We start from the raw sequence: 21,255 nt of genomic DNA on the forward strand, positions 1-21,255 counted from the left end.
AGATTAATCGCGATTAATCGCATCCAAAATAAAAGTTTGTGTTTACATAATATATGTGTGTGTACTGTGTATAATTAAATTTGTATATATAAATACACACACATGCTTGTATATATTTAAGAAAAATGTGTAATTTATATATAAAAAAATTATATTTATATATAATATAAATTATATATAAATATATACAGTATATGTATGCAAATATTTCTTAAATATATACATGCATGTGTGTGTATTTATATATACAAATTTAATTATACACAGTACACACACATATATTATGTAAACACAAACTTTTATTTTGGATGCGATTAATCGCGATTAAAGGGTTAGTTCACCCAAAAATGAAAATTCTGTCAGTAATTACTCACCCTCATGTTGTTCCAACCATGTAAGTCTTTCGTTCATCTTCGGAACACAAATTAAGATATTTTTGATGAAATCTGACAGAATTTTGACTCCTCCATAGGCTTCCAGTGTGACCGAAACTCACCGGCCCAGAATAGTTATTAAAACATCGTTAAAATAGTCCAAGTAACTACAGTGGCACTACATTAAGTTTATCATGCGACAAGAATACTTTTTGTGCGCAAAAACAAACAAAAATAACGACTTTATTCCACTTTTCATTTCCTTCTCTCTGGGCCTCGTAGTGTGTTTGCGCTGCGCGTCTGTGTTGCACGTCATCACGCAACACACACATGACCGGCGTCGGCCAATAGTGAGCCTACGTGGTGACGTGTAACACAGACGCGCTGCGCAAAAACACTACGCGAACCAACTAGACATCCAGAGAGAAGGAAATGAATAGTGGAATAAAGTCGTTATTTTTGTTTGTTTTTGCGCACAAAAAGTATTCTCGTTGCTTGATATACTTAAGATTGAGCCACTGGAGTCACTTGGACTATATTAACGATCTCTTTAATAACTTTTCTGGGCCAGCAAGTTTCGGTCACACTGGAAGCCTATGGAGGAGTGAAACATGGCTCAGATTTCATCAAAAATAGCTTAATTTGTGTTCCGAAGATGAACGAAGGTCTTACGCGGTTGGAACAACATGAGGGTGAGTAATTACTGACAGAATTTTAATTTTTGGGTGAACTAACCCTTTAATCTTTTGACAGCCCTAATATATATATATATATATATATATATATATATATATATATATATATATATATATATATATATATATATATATATATAACATTGTCATATTTAAGCTATTTTTGCGACAGACATTATTTTTGGCCTCTTTTGTAAAAATGAACAAAGTTCACCCTCATCCGAAGCTTGTAAATCTTATCATACTCATAAACCTTGTGTCTGTCGATGTCCAGCTCACATGTTCAGCATCAGGTGACACAGATATCAGCGTTTACTTCTCGTGGATTATATTAAACGGAGAACCAACAGAAATCTTCTGATTCTTCTGAAAGACTGTCAGGAGAGATCTCAACAATGGCTCCAACTGCTTGGATTACATTCCTTATCAAATTCCTCCAAAGATTCTTCCCAATGAAACCTCGGAAATGCAAATGAAACATAAAGAAATCATTCTTTTTTAGCAGCAACATTTGGATGGATCTGTTTTTGGATGTTGTTATGATTTTTTTTTTACAGTTCATGACTTTGCTTAAGGGTTAATAAATAATCATCCATATTAAGAGTTAAATGAAGAATGACCCTCAAATACTGAACAAACAATGACTAACTAAATTTTAGATTAAGCTGATAATGAGAGTTTCCTTCATTCCATTGCAGCATTGAAAATGTTTTATTATATGTTTTTTTTTAAACTTTTACCATATAGTTTGCTGCATGTCAACGGGAAATAAAGAAGGAAAATTAATTCCTGACTATTTCTGGTTTGCTGACCCTAATAATCAGTTTAATTTCCACCCACTACTGTCTTTCAGAAGTGATTTTATGAAAAGCAAGCATAACCAGGTAATTAATATGTCAATCAAATGAAAGAAAATAAATAGAAGGAAGTAAAAATAGACATAGATATCCAGTTAAAACTACATCCTTATTATCTGTCAAAGTTTGTCCCGTCCAAAGTCTGGGCTCAGTGAAGATGTGGAGTGGTTTAGCCGATGGGTTCTGGATCTGGTTTATTGAGATTAATCAGATGTAATTAAGGGAGAGGCCTGAAGCCTGAACTACAGTCACATGAATACTCTAATCTCCTCACACACACGCCACTTTATGTAACGTGACCAACTATAATCTGGATTATAAAAGTGATCTTTGGATTGAAGTGTTTGGGAATGTTTGACATTCTGATCTGACTCTGATCCCTGAATCCACATGGATTTGATGGTAAATAACACAATGCTGCCCACTGCTGTACAGACAGTGTCATTGCATGTGTGGAAAGACTCAATTTACACTGAAAATAATAATAATAATAATAAATAATATATATATATATATATATATATATATATATATATATATATATGCCATGATGCCTTGTCTATATATGTCTGAGGTCTGAGGATGTCCTAAAATGTGCACTGTAAATATCTCGCGGCACGAATGTAGCCTACCAATACAAATAAATAAAACATCTCCAGGTAACTAGCAGAGCATCTATTTAGTTCGTTTGTTGAATAAGAGGCGATCTAGCGCTGAAATATGTAGTTTTTTTAATCAAGTGATCAAAGTGCTCGTTGCCGCTGCGATCAGTGGCGCGGATACTGTGTTCTCTTGTGGCTCCCGGTGAAATTACAAAACAAAATGCACACAAACGTGTCCCTACCTGATATACAACCACTGATAAACATAATCGGTTTTGATGAGAGAGAAAAAAAACTATACGAGTGTGAATTAGAAGAAGTTAGAAGAACCCAGAACCTCTGGGAAGTTCTGCCACTGGACCATTTAAATACACACATAACAATTCTCACCACTAGCAACTTATATTAGACATCAATAAACGACAAATTAATTCCAATGTACTATTTAAATCGATTGCTGTCGTAATGTTATTGTTGGGGAGACCGGGGACAGTTGCAACATGTCATTTTTCTCCAATCAGAAACATGCTAGAGTGATGACATTCACACTGCACATGCACAGTTAGACCCCTTAGACCCTCCCCCAACAAGAAGACAGAAGACATACTCAACATCTGCTGCTGCATTTATTGAACAAAACTTGTTTTCGAGGTATGAATGTAAATTTTTTCATTTTTGTCATACTGTCCTGACATTTTGTATGAATTCAAAACTTACTAGTTTGAAATATTGTTTTGTTGACTTCTAAGTGACATGTGTCAAAGTCAGTGTGTCTAGCAGGAATGTGATGTTCTGTCATGGCTGATATAGGGTCGGGGACGGTTGCAACAAGTTATAAATTGCATGTTTAGTAAAAGTTTGCTGCATTGCAAATTGTTCAGTTCTTCCTGTCTGACACTGAAATATGGAGAGATTGAATAGCATCTACATCTGCACACTGAATCTGTGTAGGCCTATGTTCTACACATGAACTAACAAAACTCAATAACTTATTTTTGATAAATATGACTAAATAAATAAATAATAGGCTACAATAATATTATTGTATAAATAAATAATACTATAATATTATAGTAGGCCTAAAACAGTTAATATTTTCAGAATTCTATGCTCATTGAGACAAAAAGCTAAAGTTTATTAGTGAAATTGAAGGTATTTTTAACATGTTTCAACCGTCCCTGGGTCGGGGTCAGTTGAAACATCTGACTTCTTCCATTCAAATAAATACTGTGAACGATATATCATATGTAATCTTCTTTAAATGGTATGGGTAATTAGCAGACAGATGCAAGTTTAATATATAGGCCTACAAATTTGGTTGGTCTAGTCCAAATAGTCTCAGAGTAGGTTAACTGAGAGAAATGCAAAAAGTGTTGCAACTGTCCCCAGTCTCCCCCTACATACATCTGATTTATGATTTAGCATTGTGCTAGCAACGCCACTGATAGGGGACACAACAGCATTCATATGTTTTCTTCTGCTGTCTCTGAAATTTATAAACTGTTTGTTTTGCACACATTATTAATTATTAAGCACATATATGGCTTGAGAAAACAATGACAGTTGAATTCCTGTAACCGGAAATAAGGGAGTTGAACTATTTCAAAACGGAAGTGCACATCATCTAGATTGCCAGGTTTGCCCTTTTCAACTGTTGTTGTGGTTTCATTTCCTCCCGCTGGTTAAAGGTTTCACATATTGCACATTTGCACAAACTGTTGCCTATTTGACTGAAATAATTGTATATTGACATATTTTACATTATACCAATGATAAAACTGTGCTAGATGATAGATTATTATAAATATTCTCAGCCATCTTTATTAAAAAATGCACATGTCTGTGGGAAGAAATTGACAAGCTTCTTCAAAGATTATCAAGACATTTGTTGCCCTCATTCAAAAACCACTGCTCATCACTGCGGTAAAAACAAACTGGTGTAGACTGGATAAAGTTCCTGTTTAATTCTTGTACTTGTATGACTCATGACACTTTCCATTTCTCTTTTCCTGTGTGTGATGAACTGTCATGTTTCATATAGATTAATACAATTGTGTGAGTACAATGCACAACAGTGACTGTAAAACATTTTAGCTATGTTGAGTTTTGATATTTGGATATGGTCGTTGGACTGGTTTTAGTCTATTTCTGATTGGCCTTTGGGCTGGTTCTTCTTACACAGACATGGAAACCCTGCACAGCATCATTTTTATTTTCACATTTGTTCGTCTGTGATTCTGTAGTTTTTTAGTTTCACGCTGAAACCCAGAGATCAGGAATGGCCTCGATCACAGTTCTCCTCCTGATTTCAGCTTTATCTTCCTCTCAGAGTGGTAAGGACTCCGTTTGTTTCCATATTCCTACATGCACATGTGTCTGTAGACTGTAAAGATTATTTATTCACAAGGTTCAAAATGATCTGTGCTGAGAGAATGCTGAGAAGTTTGGTACTGTTTAATGTTCAGTGTGTTTGATTTTACCTTTAAATTGATCAAATCTAGGAGTAAAACTTAACAATAAAGTCTTACAAGTGTGTTCTCACACTAGGCGATCTGAACCATACCTGAGCATGTTTGACCCTCAAAGTACAGTTCGTTTGACTGGTGTGATCACTCCGTACCTGTTACCAGGTGTTGGTCCTATTTCAACTCCCTGCCAAATTATCACCTCTTGTTGAAACCACTACCTGATAACAAAAAGAGAAGAGTGAGTTTAGGATCAGCTGGGAAAGTGCATGATATTCTAGGGTAGTCTATCCTGGAAGCATGATTGCTCTGTGAGCCTATTATATGTTCACTGCAGTAACACTGAAATAAAGTTTAATAAGTCAATGTTAGCTAATGCGTTACAGTATTTATTCATCTTTGTTTCTGTAAGTAAAAATATAACTATTTATAATATGCTAAGTAAAATTAACAGATGCAACTTTTGATTTTAATAATGTATTAGTAATGTTTAAACTAACATTAACTACAATTAATAAATTCTTCAGAAGTATTTTTATTTTTAATTTTTTTAGTAAAATTTTTAAAGTATTTTTTAAAGGTCCCGTGACATGAAAATGTCACTTTATGAGGTTTTTTAACCTTAATATGAGTTTCTTAGCCTGCTTATGGTCCCCCAGTGGCTAGACGTTTTGATGGGTGTAAACCAAGCCCTGGGTATTTTTGAGAAAATGAAAACTCAGAGGGGTGAATCTAGAATCTTCCCTTTATGTTGTCATAAGGGGAAAGGTCACCTCCCCTTTCTCTTCTTTCCCCGCAAAGAAAAAATGAGCTGCGCGAGCGCGATATTGGTTTTTCCTCAAGAGACATCATGGCTTCCAAACGAGCGAAGCATGGCAGTTGCTCAGTGTTTGGATGTACAAATGAACACAAAAGTATTTTTTAGTTCCTTCATCCGAGCCTCTGAAGAACCAGTGGGTTATGTGAATTTCTGATGTGTAATTGTTCAAGTTCAGACAGATAATCTTTCTCTCAAAGTCATTCAATACTGTTTATGCATCAGTAAATCAAGCCAGTGACTAAACGATCAACTTCACGTCGTTTCTCTTAGTAGGATGAAAATAATCTTACTTAAACTGTGATTAATATATATATATATACAGAAAGCGATTAAAGAACAATCCCTTTCCAATTGCCCAAACTGTCAATCACACACCGCAAGTTTATCTGGATTGTCTTGCCAAAACTCATTATGAAATCAATGACGCTGTTACACTGCACAACGAAGCTCTTACTGTATTTATATACCTCCTCAATCTCCTCAAAGCTCATCACTGCAACCTTTATGTGATGGGAATAGATCTAAATACTTAAAAAAACTTCTCATGATTCGTTAATCTCGATAGCTGTAATAGTAAAAATGTATAATAGCTGTAATAGTAAAAGTTTTCGAGATAGTTCCACATGTAATGCTAGATATTTCATATGCAAGCATGTCAGCCAATCACAGCAGTGGGCGTTTACACTGAAGTCTCACAGCAGCCAATCACAGCAGTGGGCGTTTACACTGAAGTCTTACAGCAGCCAATCACAGCAGTGGGCGTTTACACTGAAGTCTCACAGCAGCCAATCACAGCAGTGGATGTTTACACTGAAGTCTTACAGCAGCCAATCACAGCAGTGGGCGTTTACACTGAAGTCTCACAGCAGCCAATCACAGCAGTGGATGTTTACACTGAAGTCTTACAGCAGCCAATCACAGCAGTGGGCGTTTACACTGAAGTCTCACAGCAGCCAATCACAGCAGTGGATGTTTACACTGAAGTCTCACAGCAGCCAATCACAGCAGTGGGCGTTTACAGTGAAGTCTCACAGCAGCCAATCACAGCAGTGGGCGTTTACAGTGAAGTCTCACAGCAGCCAATCACAGCAGTGAGCGTTTACACTGAAGTCTCACAGCAGCCAATCACAGCATTGGGCGTTTACACTGAAGTCTCACAGCAGCCAATCACAGCAGTGGGCGTTTACACTGAAGTCTCACAGCAGCCAATCACAGCAGTGGATGTTTACACTGAAGTCTCACAGCAGCCAATCACAGCAGTGGGTGTTTACACTGAAGTCTCACAGCAGCCAATCACAGCAGTGGGTGTTTACACTGAAGTCTCACAGCAGCCAATCACAGCAGTGGGCGTTTACACTGAAGTCTCACAGCAGCCAATCACAGCAGTGGGCGTTTACAGTGAAGTCTCACAGCAGCCAATCACAGCAGTGAGCGTTTACACTGAAGTCTTACAGCAGCCAATCACAGCATTGAGCGTTTACACTGAAGTCTCACAGCAGCCAATCACAGCAGTGGATGTTTACACTGAAGTCTCACAGCAGCCAATCACAGCAGTGGGCGTTTACACTGAAGTCTCACAGCAGCCAATCACAGCAGTGGGCGTTTACACTAAAGTCTCACAGCAGCCAATCACAGCAGTGGGCGTTTACACTGAAGTCTCACAGCAGCCAATCACAGCAGTGGATGTTTACACTGAAGTCTCACAGCAGCCAATCACAGCAGTGGGCGTTTACACTGAAGTCTCACAGCAGCCAATCACAGCAGTGGGCGTTTACACTGAAGTCTCACAGCAGCCAATCACAGCAGTGGATGTTTACACTGAAGTCTCACAGCAGCCAATCACAGCAGTGGGCGTTTACACTAAAGTCTCACAGCAGCCAATCACAGCAGTGGGCGTTTACACTGAAGTCTCACAGCAGCCAATCACAGCAGTGGATGTTTACACTGAAGTCTCACAGCAGCCAATCACAGCAGTGGGCGTTTACACTAAAGTCTCACAGCAGCCAATCACAGCAGTGGGCGTTTACACTGAAGTCTCACAGCAGCCAATCACAGCAGTGGATGTTTACACTGAAGTCTCACAGCAGCCAATCACAGCAGTGGGCGTTTACACTGAAGTCTCACAGCAGCCAATCACAGCAGTGGGCGTTTACACTGAAGTCTCACAGCAGCCAATCACAGCAGTGGATGTTTACACTGAAGTCTCACAGCAGCCAATCACAGCAGTGGATGTTTACACTGAAGTCTCACAGCAGCCAATCACAGCAGTGGGCGTTTACAGTGAAGTCTCACACAGACACGCCCCTTCAAACAGAGCGTTCAAATCAGAGGCTAAAGTCAGGCTAGGATATATGCCTTTTATTTCTAAATTATTAAAATTTTGGATCTTTAAAACATACTAACATTATAAGGGCACCCCAGGAAACATTAGAAAATAATTCTAAATAATCCATGTCATGGGACCTTTAAATGATTTTATGTTAACTAATTGTTTCGGTTAGTGTGAGTATATAATCCACAGAGAAAGATGCGTGACACTGAATGAAATATACAAGTAAACTTTAATAAACATTCAGGAGGTTCAGAACTAACTACACAACAGACAGAGACCGCATGAACTAGAAACTAAACAGAACAAGAAATTAAACATGACTTTGATTGTGATACTAGTTAACTAACATTAACAAATGAAACCTCATTTTAAAGTGTTACTGAGTTAGGTTAAACTTTGGATATGTGCCTGCAACAAATGATGCATGACAGTTTTCTTGTGTGAACAAGCTTGTTTTTTCTTATTATTTCAGAGATGCACTCTCTATACTACACATACAGCGCCGTATCTAAACCTCTGATGTCTGGAGAAGAGTATGAATTCTACAACTCAGTCGAACTGGATGACATACAGATGAGTTTGTGTAACAGTGTGAATAAAGCAGATTTCATGACTCGATTGTGTGAGGAATCTGAGAGACTCTTTAATGAAAGTGATGATCTGCATTATAAACAACAGTGGCTTCAGATCAACATTAAAACACTGATGGACAAGAGGAATGAGAACAGCACACGGGACACGGGTAATTATGTTTATGTTTAGAGTAAACTTGTGTTAAGTAATGCGAGCAAATTTCATTTCCATTAAAAAATTAACATACATGAGATCAAACAATTTACTAATGCTGATATGAACATAAAAATTGGCTGCATATTATTCACATTTTCTTAAACCGGTTGATTTTACATAATTTTTACATGCAGTTACTAACATGTCATGTACAATATACATATATTTTAGAACATAAGTTTGTTTTGATAGAGTAAACTTTGACATGCAAATATACTTCACAGTTAAATCTTCTACTTTAAATCTTCTAAAAAAATAATAATAATCTTAATCTTCTGTTTCTCTAGATCTTCATGTTCTTCAGTGGAGGCACGGCTGTGCAGTTGAACGTCACTCTAATGGTTCAGTAATGTTTCTTCATGGCTCTGATGAATACGCCTATGATGGCCAGACCTTGACCTTTGACCTCTCAATGCACTGGAAGCCTTTAGTCCTCGACCACGACATCATCTGGGACAGAGAATCAGTTTCCAGCCTGGAGAGGAAATGTGTGGAAACATTAACCAGATTCACTGAACTTCAGCGAGAGGGAAAGATCATCATGGAATGTGAGTTTACATCAGAATCTCTAGGGTTGATATTTGAATGCATTCTTTCATGCAGGTTTATTATTTTCATTGTCTGTCCTGCAGCTCGTCCTCGTGTTCACACTCTTGTAAAAGCGTCTGGATCTTCAGTCTCGTCTCTGCTGGTGTGTTTGGCCACAGGCTTCTACCCTAAACATGTACAGATGGAGATCAGACACGATCAGACGCCGGTCCCTGATGATCAGCTGAACTCAGAGGGAATCAGACCGAACGCTGACGGATCCTTTCAGCTGAAGAAGAGCCTGGAGATCCTGCCGTCTGAAAGATCCCAGTATCAGTGTGTGGTGAAGCACCAGACTCTGACTGAACCGCTCATCATCCGCTGCGGTAACAGGATCAGTCATCAGAGTTTATCTAGCTTTCACAAGATCACTTCATTATTACTGTTACGTTTGCTTCATTAGAACTGAACTAAATCTTTTAGTTTTTCTGTGACAGGAGTGAATGTCCGGCTGCGGGTGCTCACTGGATTTATAGTTGCTTTAGTTGTTCTTGTCATCATTCTTCTTGTTTTATATCTGCTGAGAAAATGTGTTAAACGTCGAAGTGAGTATTATTCCTGTAAGACCTTTATATAGGATGAGTAGAAGTGCAGAATGACTGTTAATATTTATAATTTCAGAATTTAACCTGAAACATCAGAATGAAGCCCTACAAATACCAGAACCACCAAAATGACCAGAATCACCACAATTACCACTATCACCACCATCAGGTGAGTCTGACTCTTCTACAAGTTGAAACACTATAATATATTCACACATTCTGCAACACTCTCATGTAATCAGTCTTGTTGTGAATCAGAGAACAGAACTGTGTCATTAAACATTCCTCTCTGTATCTTTTAGACAAGCGTGGTTATCGAGGATCAATATTAGGTGAGTCCATGTACAGTATATAAAATGTGTATATTTTAGGAAACTATTTGTCAGGTTAATAAAAGGGCATTAAATCTTTACATCTCATTCTGATGATGACAAACTGAAGTGAAATGAAGAGACTGATGGTTAATATTTATGAACACAAATCATAATCTCTGAATTATGTTCTCTCTCTCTCTCTCTCTCTCTCTCTCTCTCTCTCTCTCTCTCTCTCTCTCTTCTCTCTCTCTCAGAATATGCGTGTGAGTTCACATTCACTAATATTTACTTTCTTTAATTGTTCAATTTATTCAGCATAAAAATCAACATATCATTAAGAATCATTTTATTAAATCATTCTTCGTACAAAAGTAAATCTTCTGAAATCTTTACACAGATCTCTCTGATCATAAACTAAAGTGACATGAGATGATATGAGGAAACTGACTGTGTTAATAATCGTTATTTTAGGTACAGAATACTCGGGAATATGGGAAATGGATCCAGAACTGTTTGAGGAAATGAGTGAGTCTGAATTGTTAAAAAACTCCTGTCACTGTACAGCTGATGACTAAATGCATGAACATGTTTAATAACCATCATTTTATTCATTCTGAACTTCATCAGGACCAGAAAGATGTGCAGCTGCTTTAAACACTGATTCAGAAGAAGAAAACTACACAGAACCCAGTGTGGAGGAGGATCACAGTAGGTCCTGAATACACACAAACACACACACACACACACACACACACACACACACACACACACACACACACACACACACACACACACACACACACACACACACACACACACACACACACACACACACACACACACAGTTTCATTAATGGCTCCTCTCGTTCTCTTTCAGCTGAGGAGGTTCACAGTAGGTCCTGAACACACACACACACACACACACACGCACACACACACACACACACTGCTTCATTAATGGCTCCTCTCGTTCTCTTTCAGCTGAGGAGGATCACAGTAGGTCCTGAACACACACACACACACACACACACACACACACACACACACACACACACACACACACTGTTTCATTAATGGCTCCTCTCGTTCTCTTTCAGCTGAGGAGGATCACAGTAGGTCCTGAACACACACACACACACACACACACACACACACACACACACACACACACACACACTGCTTCATTAATGGCTCCTCTCGTTCTCTTTCAGCTGAGGAGGATCACAGTAGGTCCTGAACACACACACACACACACACACACACACACACACTGTTTCATTAATGGCTCCTCTCGTTCTCTTTCAGCTGAGGAGGATCATGACACTCAAAGTCTGTGTGAAACTGAAGCGACTCCAGCAGCAGCTCGAGGTCAGAACATCTGAATTCATCTCTTATCTGACGCTGATTCTTCATCTCACTCACTCAACGTGTCCTTCATCACTTTTATAGGTGCGATGGGCTCCAAGAACTTCTCTCTGCCTAACTTCGGTGAGTTGAGACGTTCTTGTGTTTTGTAGTTTTAGTCTGTCAGAAACACAGATGTGAAACTATAGATGTGTTTTTCCAGCCATGGAGAGAGAAGACACTGATCAGAACACCATTACCCAGAATGCCCTGCTGTTACCACTGCCAAGTAATGTTAATAGTCTCTCCTTCAAATCACATTTCATGAAACATACTGTAACTACTCAAATGGTTGCCATATCTGTGCTGATTATGAAGACATTATAATGCTGTTATTCTGTGTTTCAGGACGCTGCAGATCCAAGGACAATTCAGTGCCAAACCTCAGTAATGTTTCAGTTCATTTCAACTAAAGATAAAACAACATATTCATCCATTTGCACTTCAAATGTTTGCTATTTAATCTTGGTGTTTTTGAACCAGAAACACACAAGTTCTCAGGTTTTAAATGGCCGTCAGTTCAGATGAAATGTTGTGTTGTTTTCTTCAGCTCAAGACAGAAAGGACAGCGATGACTCCGGTTAGAAGATCGAGGATGTTCAGGTTGTTTTGAAGAATCAGATCTAGAGCTTTACTTCCATCATCAAAGCCTGAAGAACATGGAGATCTGAACATCACAGTCATTTATACATGTTCAATTATAAACCCGTGGCCATTAATATGAGGTTTATCACAGCGTTTACAAGAGCATCAGGAGGTCAAACATCAGATCAACCGTGTGGATATTTGAGCACATCCTCAATCAACCAGCAAAATGACGTTACATTTATTTACATGATTTTATTGTTTTACTTGCATGAAAATCCCAGTGAACTCCGTCTACCTCTGGAGGAGTGTTATAAACGCATGAGAGTCATTGTCTATATTCATATTAGAAATGTGTTAATTAATAAAGGACCTTTTGAAATCAATAATTTTATGAACTGGTGCATAAAATCACTGATTTCAAAATGTCATTTGTGACATGAATGTGTTGGTTTATGTCCAAAGAGATATGTAACGACTCGAGTTATAATAAGTGAAATCCAGGTAGTAGGGGAGAGACGGGACAGTTGAAATACTTTTCAGATAAACGTCGTTTTATAAGATAAGGTTACAGATAGATTTTTTTTTGTGTGTGATCAACAACTCACATATGTGTTCTCTTTGTATCATGTTATTCGGTACAAATAGTAAAAATGAACTTTTAACGGTAGTTGTGCTTTGTTTCAATCGTCCCGCCTGAGCCAGGAGACTGAAACACAAGGGTGGGACGGATGAAACATAACAGTTTAAACGGCAACTATTCATCTAATGCTTGTTTTTATGAACAATACCTGACAAGTAACTTATGTACTTATTGTTACAAACATATTTTGTAATTTATCTTAATTTAAAGGTTCATATTAACCATTTTTGTTCTGTCGCCCAATAGGCGATAAGCCTATGTGCATTTTGCGTAATCTTTCTAATAGGCTATTTTGTTGAAGATAGACAAATCCGTTTATAATTCATTTTCTTACATTTCTTCCTTGAGTCATATTGAGTGTTTGCTAGTTGAATAGCCTGTTGTTATGAAGAAAACGAGGTCAACCGGAAGACAATAAATTAAATTTATTGAAGATTGAAGATAATTGATGATTATTAAAGAGATAACATGTGTTGTGTAATTGAAAATGAATTTCCTTTCAAATAAACACAAATCTAGGAACAGTATATGCTAAATAACCATCTGTGAACAGTAGCCTGTAGCCTTTCTGTAGGGTTATGGTTAAATAACTATTAAACATTGAAAACACATCTTATGCATTACAAATGTTTTCATTATTTATTGCAAAACACGTTTTTATTCAATGCTTAAACACTAGTGTGACCACATTAACAGCAGTTTTCCTATGGTTTAACTGGCAGGAGGCGCTGTCGGGACGTTGTTTTAAACCTGTTTTGCCCTCTGAAACTCTGATATTGCACACTTAAAGGGGGGGTGAAATGCTCATTTTCACTCAATCTCCTGTTAATCTTGAGTACCTATAGAGTAGCATTGCATCCTTCATATCTCCAAAAAGTCTTTCGTTTTATTATATTTATAAAAGAAAGATAGGCTGTACCGAGTCTTTCCGGAAAAAAAACGAGCGGCTGAAGGCGGGCCGTGTGGGCGGAGCTAAAGCTGTGCTAACGCGCCGAGCTAACAACACACAGAGACATTTGAAGCAGTTTTACTCACCGCCCGGTTCCAACGCACGACCGCAAACCTTTATCATTGTGACTGCTCGATCCTTAAGCATTAGACGATCTGCAAATCCGGCGATCTGGGCTTTGTTTATAAAATAATCATCGTCGAAATGCAGGGAACAAACAGTCTTGCACAACTCCGTTGATGCTCTGGAAAAACAAACTCCATGCACTGTTCCCTTAATGCTGGGTTCTTTGGGAATCTGTGCAGGGTTGTCTTGCCCTGGCAACCAAAAACACACTTCTTTGGTGACATTGACTTCCCTAAAGCCGAGCATAGCGCTTTGATGGGCGTACTGCTTTCGCTCTCTCGCTCTGGTCTATGGTTGCGCGCCGCCCGCGTCCTTCCGGCAGAAGTGCCCTTAGGACCCGTATAAGGAAATTCCGCCACATCTGACGTCACACATGCCCATACTCGAAAAAAACGTTCCGAAACTTGTGACAAACCGGAAGGAGTATTTTTGGCACAGAAATACTCCTTCAAACGTACAATTTAATTTTTGAAACTTTGTCCATGTTTAGCATGGGAATCCAACTCTTTAACAGTGTAAAAAACTCAGTATGCATGAAATAGCATTTCACCCCCCCTTTAAGGGTGTGTTGCAGTACTACACCTGTATTATCATTACAGTGACATATGAAACAATAAATACAACTTGTCAGTAAAAAAAAAGTTCCGCATGAAAGAATTCACTTACCGCACTCAAAAACAGCTTTAACTCCAAAACGGTATGACGTAAAGAAGAAATGTTTTCGCGGGTCTGGTAGGCATTGCGTGCTGTACGTGCTAACTGACGCACATGACGTGAGTGGTTATCAAGGAAATAGGCTTGTTTGAGATGAGCAAAATCTGCGCAGAACCGATCACCGGTGATCAGCGCGAGATGCATGCCGGTTAGAAATGTGTCCGAGTGCGGTCCGCCTTGCTCTGATGTCATGCTGACGTATGTCAAAAATCTCTCGCGAGCGCAAGGCGCACCTGTCGTATTCTGCAGTCGAGCGCAGTTGCTCTCCACCGACTGCACTGATCAAAAGCATGATGGGAAAGGACTTGCTGACGACACTGCTTAATGCTCATTGGTTTAAACAACTGTGATGTATTGTTCTCTTTTAAAATGTTTGATTTTAAAACTCTAATATCATGTTTTATGTGTATATGTTATGTGTGAATATTCCCAAACTATCTGACAGTGCGATCTCTTTGGGTTATGCAATTTAATTTAATAAACAGCTCCTGTAGCAGCTTCTTCAGCTCCCGACTTTATGGGACAGATCGTGTATTTTAGCACAAGCCATATCTAATGATGATGATGTCTCAGGAACATCACGAGTTCAACATCGATAACTTCGACAGGTCTCTCTCTCCTCTCCCACACACTGAGCCACGCTTGGTTTAATTGTATATTCATTTCCAGGTAAAGAGTTCTGGCTCTGCACTGGTTCCTAACCTCCTCCATCCCTCATTTCTCTGTGGTTTAGTGAGCTGGTCACTGGTTAAATGTCTGATACAGAGCTATGTCTGAAACGGTCTCAGCGTGTGTTCATGAGTCAGCGTTTTCTCGGTCTACAAAATCTTAAAGTTCAGTTGAACTTTGAAGAAGCTGTATATGGTGGGACACAAAAGCATTGTTTTCTTCTGCTGTCTCTGAAATTTAAAAACTCTTTGTTTTGCTCATATTATTAATCGGTTTGTCTTGCTCCAGAAAACAATGACAGTCAAATTCCTGTAGCTGGAAATAAGGGAGTTGTACTATTTCAAAACAGAAGTACACATCCTCTAGGTTGCCAGGCTTGCGGTTTGCCCTTTTCAACTTTTGCTGTGGGTTGATTACCCCCCGCCCCCGCCCCCCACCCCCCGCTGGTTAAAGGTTTCACATATTGCACAAACTGTAGCCTATTTGGCTGAAATGCTTGTATTGACATATTTAGCATTCTACCAGTGATAAAACTGTGCTAGATGATGTGTTTTGTGAGTGATAGATTATTACAAATATTCTCAGCCCTCTTTAGTCAAAAATGCACATCTGTGGGAAGAAATTTTCAAGCTTCTTCAAAGTTTATCAAGACATTTGTTGCCCTCATTCAAAAACCACTGCTCGTCACTGTGGTAAAAACAAACTGGTGTAGAAGTTCCTGTTTATTTGTTGTACTTAATATGACTCGTAACACTTTTCTCTTTTCATTTCTCTTTTCCTGTGTGTGATGAACTGTCACGTTTCATTGGGTATATGGATTAATAAAATTGTGTAAGTACAATGCACAACAGTGACTGTAAAACATTTTAGCTATGTTGAGTTTTGATATTTGGATATGGTCGTTGGACTGGTTTTAGTCTATTTCTGATTGGCTTTTGGGCTGGTTTTTGTTGCACAGACATGGAAACCCTGCACAGCATCATTTTTATTTTCAAAAATGATTTGTTGAATTTACTCTCTTTTTTATGGTAAGTGGTTCCACACAATTGATTTTAGCTAAACAAATGCATTAAGTTGAACTAAAATTTAATAAGTTCAACGTAATGCATTTGTTTAACTGTAGCTAAAATCAATTGTGTAGAACCACTTACCATAAAAAAATGTAGTAAATTTAACTTTAATTTTTTTCAGTGTAGTTTTTTACAGTTTCACGCTGAAACCCAGAGATCAGGAATGGCCTCGATCACAGTTCTCCTCCTGATTTCAGCTTTATCTTCCTCTCAGAGTGGTAAGGACTCCGTTTGTTTCCATATTCTTACATGCACGTGTCTGTAGACTGTAAAGATTATTTATTCACAAGGTTCAAAATGATCTGTGCTGAGAGAATGCTGAGAAATTTGGTACTGTTTATGTCCAGTGTGTTTGATTTTACCTTTAAATTGATCAAAATTAGGGGTAAAACTTCTCAATAATGTCTTACAAGTGTGTTCTCACACTAGGCGATCTGCTACCAGGTGTTGGTCCTATTTCAACTCCCTGCCAAACTATCACCTCTTGTTGAAACCACTACCTGATAACAAAAAGAGAAGAGTGAGTTTAGGATCAGCTGGGAAAGTGCATGATATTCTAGGGTAGTCTATCCTGGAAGCATGATTGCTCTGTGAGCCTATTATGTTCACTGCAGTAACACTGAAATAAAGTTGAAAAGTTTAATAAGTCAATATTAACGTATTTATTAATCTTTTTTTCTGTAAGTAAAAATATAGCTATTTATAATATGCTAAGTAATATCATAATTATTATAATTATATTAAGTAATGTTAACAGATGCACCTTTTGATTCTAATAATGTATTAGCAATGTTTAAATTAACATTAACTACAATTAATAAATTCTTCAGAAGTATTTTTATTAAAAACATTTTTAGGAACATTTTTAAAGTAACTTTTAAATTATTTCGGTTAATGTGAGTAGTATAATCCACAGAGAAAGATGTGTGACACAGAATGAAATATACAAGTAAATTTAATAAACATTCAGGAAGTTCAGAACTAACTACACAACAGACAGAGACCACATGAACTAGAAACTAAACAGAACAAGAAATTAAACATGACTTGATTGTGATACTAGTTAACTAACATTAACAAATGAAACCTCATTTTAAAGTGTTACTGAGTTAGGTTAAACTTTGGACATGTGCCTGCAACAAATGATGCATGACAGTTTTCTTGTTTGAACAAGCTTGTTTTTTCTTATTATTTCAGAAATGCACTCTCTATACTACACATACAGCGCCGTATCTAAACCTCTGATGTCTGGAGAAGAGTATGAATTCTACAACTCAGTCGAACTGGATGACATACAGATGAGTTTGTGTAACAGTGAGAATAAAGCAGATTTCATGACTCGATTGTGTGAGGAATCTGAGAGACTCTTTAATGAAAGTGAGGATCTGCTTTATAAAGAACAGTGGCTTCAGATCAACATTAAAACACTGATGGACAAGAGGAATGAGAACAGCACACGGGACATGGGTAATTTTGTTTAGGGGACATTGGGGACAGTCGGGGGTTAGCTGTGCCAAAATTTGAATAATTGAGGAATGCAAGAGTGGGTTTTACTTCCAATAAAAATGAACAGATATGAGAACAAACAAATCACTCATGCACTGATTTGAAAGTCTAATTTGGTTGCATATTATTCATTATGCATACTATGCATATTTTCTTAAACCAAGTTAATTTCTCAGTTACTAACGTAACCTCGGTTCCCTGAGATGAGGGAACGAGTATTGCTTAAGGCTAGCTTATGCTATGGGAAAACTCCTTTTCTCGAGAATATTGAAGCCAAATTTTTTAAACGCAGTGCAGCTGCACGAACCTATGGCGAGGCAGCTCACACGCACGAACCAATGAGGCCGCTTCGCGCCCTGGATGCTCCATATCAGCTGAACCGTCTGTGGATGAAGAGACCATTCCCCTGGGGGAACATTGTCTCTTGACAGCATATCTCACCCTGGTACAGAATGCCTGGCACATGAGCCGCCCTCAGCGAGCGCAGGTTGTTTGACCTGAGACTGCCCTGGCGATTTATGTAGGACACCACTGCCATGTTGTCCGTCCTGACCAGGATGTGGTGGCCTTTTAGGTACGGGAGAAAATCTTTAAGGGATAGAGAGACCGCTCTCATCTGTAGACCATTTATATATGTAGGTGCCTCTCCGGACTTGACCATAGGCTAGAGACGGGCCTGCCCTCATAAAGGGCCCCCCAACCTAGGTTTGAGGTGTCTGTCGAGATCACTTTTCTCTTTGAAACCACAACCATACTCATTCCTGACTGATACCAGTCGGCTGCTTTCCAGGGAGCCAGGGCTTTGATACAGCCGTGGTTTGCTCTGATTTGTAAGTGGCCAGATCGCCACGCGTGAGTCGGTACACAGGGTTTTAGCCAGCGCTGGAGAGGACGCATGTGCAGTAGTCCAAGCTGGAGTATTGATGATGTTGAGTCCATGAGACCCCAACATCCTCTGAAATCGCGCAAGCGCCTGCTCTGAAAAATGCCGATAGGCGTTGAATGGTGAGTGCGTGTTCTGACGTAAGGCGCGCTTTCATTTGTATAGAGTCTATCACTGTACCCCGGAAAGAAATACTTTGGCTGAGAGACAGTGTGCTCTTGGAAGCATTGATCCTGAGACCCAGGCATTCTAGATCAGTGGTTCTCAATCCTGGTCCTGGGGACCCACAGCTCTGCACAGTTAGTATGTCTCCCTCATTTAACACACCTGATTCAGATCTCTATGAACTGAACTGGGAGTGTCAGATAAAGGAGACATATAAAATGTGCAGAGCTGTGGGTCCCCAGGACCAGGATTGAGAACCACTGTTCTAGATGACTGAGAAGCCAGGATCTGTGCGTTATCAATTGTGCCTCCGATTGGGCTATAATCAGCCAATCGTCGAGGTAGTTTAACACTCGCACTCCCTGCTGTCACGTTTTCATGTGTAGGGGTGCGTACTTCATAGTGGGCACACAAACTACATTCATTTCACTTCCAGCGTGAGCTGGAGGAAAGGTTGATGCTGTGGGAACAGTGCTTGTGTGTAGGAGTGCGTACTTTACCGTGGGCACGTGACCTACATATGACACGGACAGAAAAGAGCTCTTTTCGTGCTTTATTTGTGTCGCCGTATTAACGGTGTTTGTTTGCAGGTGTGCGTGTTTTATAACAGACCCATTTACTGCAACATCTGTATTTCCAGCCGCCTGAAAGAGGGGACTGGGAAATATGTGAGACTCTTTTTGGAGATTGGTCTGGCCTCGGCGGGACTCAAACTCTCTCTCTTTCTTCCTATGGCTAGGAAGGCTTATGAGGCTCGGGGTGCAACACAATCTTGGTTCGGGGTCCCCGCCTCTCAGGGAATTGCTGGCGCTTTGCAGAGCGAGAGCTGTGACTTCAGCCGCTGGGCGGGGCTGAGAGACTGGGCTGAGAGACCGGGGGCGCTGATTTTACCTGCTGAGGAGGTGGCACCTTCTTTTGGCTCGAAGCAGGAGCTGGAACGTTTCGGGAGAAAGTGACGCATAGCCTGTGACGCTTTCTGAGCCTCAGTGTAGCGCTCCGTGAAACCTTTGACTGCTGGGCCGAACAGACCTGTGGTGGAGATAGGGGAGTCTAGAAAAGCTGCCCTGTCTGCATCCTTCATGTCAGTCAAATTCAGCCATAGGGTGCCGTTCAAGTTCGCCATGCCTCGTCTGATCGCCTGGGCTGTTGACTTTGTGGCTCGCAGGGCCAGGTCTGTGGCGCTGTGCAGGCCCCTGAAAGCTTCCGGTTCAGGCGTATGCACGGCCAGCGAGAGCTGAAGTGGCGCGGCAAGGCTTGGTCGGATGCGACGCTTTGGCTTTCCATCCTGTAGCGGTGGGCGGGCAGAGGTGTGCGGCCACCACTTCCTCAAGGGGAGGAATCGCCTCATAACCTTTCTCCAGAGCGCCGTCTACAGTAGAGAGTGTCGAGGAGAAGGAAGGCTTTAAGCGAGCTGAGTGTGGCGCCTTCCCCGACTTCGTCAGTTCGTCGTGCACTTCTGGGAAGAAGGGGGCGGGTCTCTACTGAGGGGAACCACTCATCTAGCCTGCTGCGCGTGGGCTCGTCGGGCGAAGACCACTCGAGCCCGAGGTCTTCAACGGCCCTGGTTAGCCCTGCTCGTTCTCGCACTGGCTTGTGTTGTCGGTCCGGGGCCAGAAACATAGCCCGCCGACTCGTCGCATTCGGATGCAGCGATGGAAAGGCTGTCATCCTTTCCGTCATCCTCGTCCGTTGCTCCAGGACTGGCGAGGGAGTTCCTCTAGGAGAGAGCGAGAAACGTGGGGACTGGGCTGGCGTGTGTTTGCTCATATCTGTCCGCTCTGCATCCTTTGTGAGCGGTGATTCTTTTTGCGCGGCTTGAGCTTACGCGTGGTCACGGCCCAGACAGGAAGCGCAGAGGATGTGACGATCTCCGCCGAAGAGAGGGCCTCTGCATGAGGTGCAGGTGGTACGAGGCATTTGTAACAACGCCTCAGAAATTGCTCTTTAAGAAAATTGGGACACAACGGCGAGCACACTAAGTGTTTAAAGCAGTGATCTCAAACTCAGTTCCTGGAGGGCCACAGCTCTGCACAGTTTTGCTCCAACCCTAATCAAACACACCTGATCCAGCCAATCAAGTCTTCAGGATTACTAGAAACTTCCTTGCAGGTGTGAGTTGGAGCTGGTTGGAGCTAAACTGCGCAGAGCTGTGGCCCTCCA

General features: G+C 40.1%; 2 protein-coding genes across 2 annotated transcripts in view; both read left to right on the forward strand.

The window, feature by feature from the left end:
* Nucleotides 1-2,681: 2,681 nt before the first annotated feature.
* The window catches only part of LOC311299928 (H-2 class I histocompatibility antigen, Q10 alpha chain-like), a 23,794-nt gene continuing 5,220 nt past the window's right edge, over nt 2,682-21,255 (forward strand). The window contains exons 1-3 of the mRNA XM_084423886.1: nt 2,682-3,179; nt 16,668-16,759; nt 17,739-18,008. Coding sequence (XP_084280012.1) covers nt 16,705-16,759; nt 17,739-18,008 — 325 coding nt within the window. The 5' untranslated portion in view covers nt 2,682-3,179; nt 16,668-16,704. The remainder of the gene's footprint in view (nt 3,180-16,667; nt 16,760-17,738; nt 18,009-21,255) is intronic.
* LOC311299929 (HLA class I histocompatibility antigen, alpha chain E-like) lies at nt 4,485-11,645 on the forward strand. The gene is made up of 9 exons (XM_084423887.1): nt 4,485-4,861; nt 8,618-8,887; nt 9,222-9,482; nt 9,567-9,848; nt 9,960-10,067; nt 10,144-10,236; nt 10,370-10,906; nt 11,009-11,089; nt 11,259-11,645. Exons 1-6 carry the CDS (start codon nt 4,807-4,809, stop codon nt 10,197-10,199), a joined length of 1,032 nt encoding a protein of 343 aa, XP_084280013.1. The 5' UTR covers nt 4,485-4,806; the 3' UTR covers nt 10,200-10,236; nt 10,370-10,906; nt 11,009-11,089; nt 11,259-11,645.

The sequence above is a fragment of the Rutilus rutilus genome (genome assembly GCF_951802725.1).
Source record: "Rutilus rutilus genome assembly, chromosome: 11".
Lineage (NCBI taxonomy): Eukaryota > Metazoa > Chordata > Actinopteri > Cypriniformes > Leuciscidae > Rutilus > Rutilus rutilus.

Bases quoted from the DNA above. Each gene is read 5' to 3' on its own strand.
- LOC311299929 (XM_084423887.1), top strand. From the start codon at position 4,807: ATGGCCTCGATCACAGTTCTCCTCCTGATTTCAGCTTTATCTTCCTCT. The intron at 9,483-9,566 runs GTGAGTTTACAT...TCTGTCCTGCAG, and splicing joins GGGAAAGATCATCATGGAAT to CTCGTCCTCGTGTTCACACT. The intron at 10,068-10,143 runs GTGAGTATTATT...TTATAATTTCAG, and splicing joins AAAATGTGTTAAACGTCGAA to AATTTAACCTGAAACATCAG.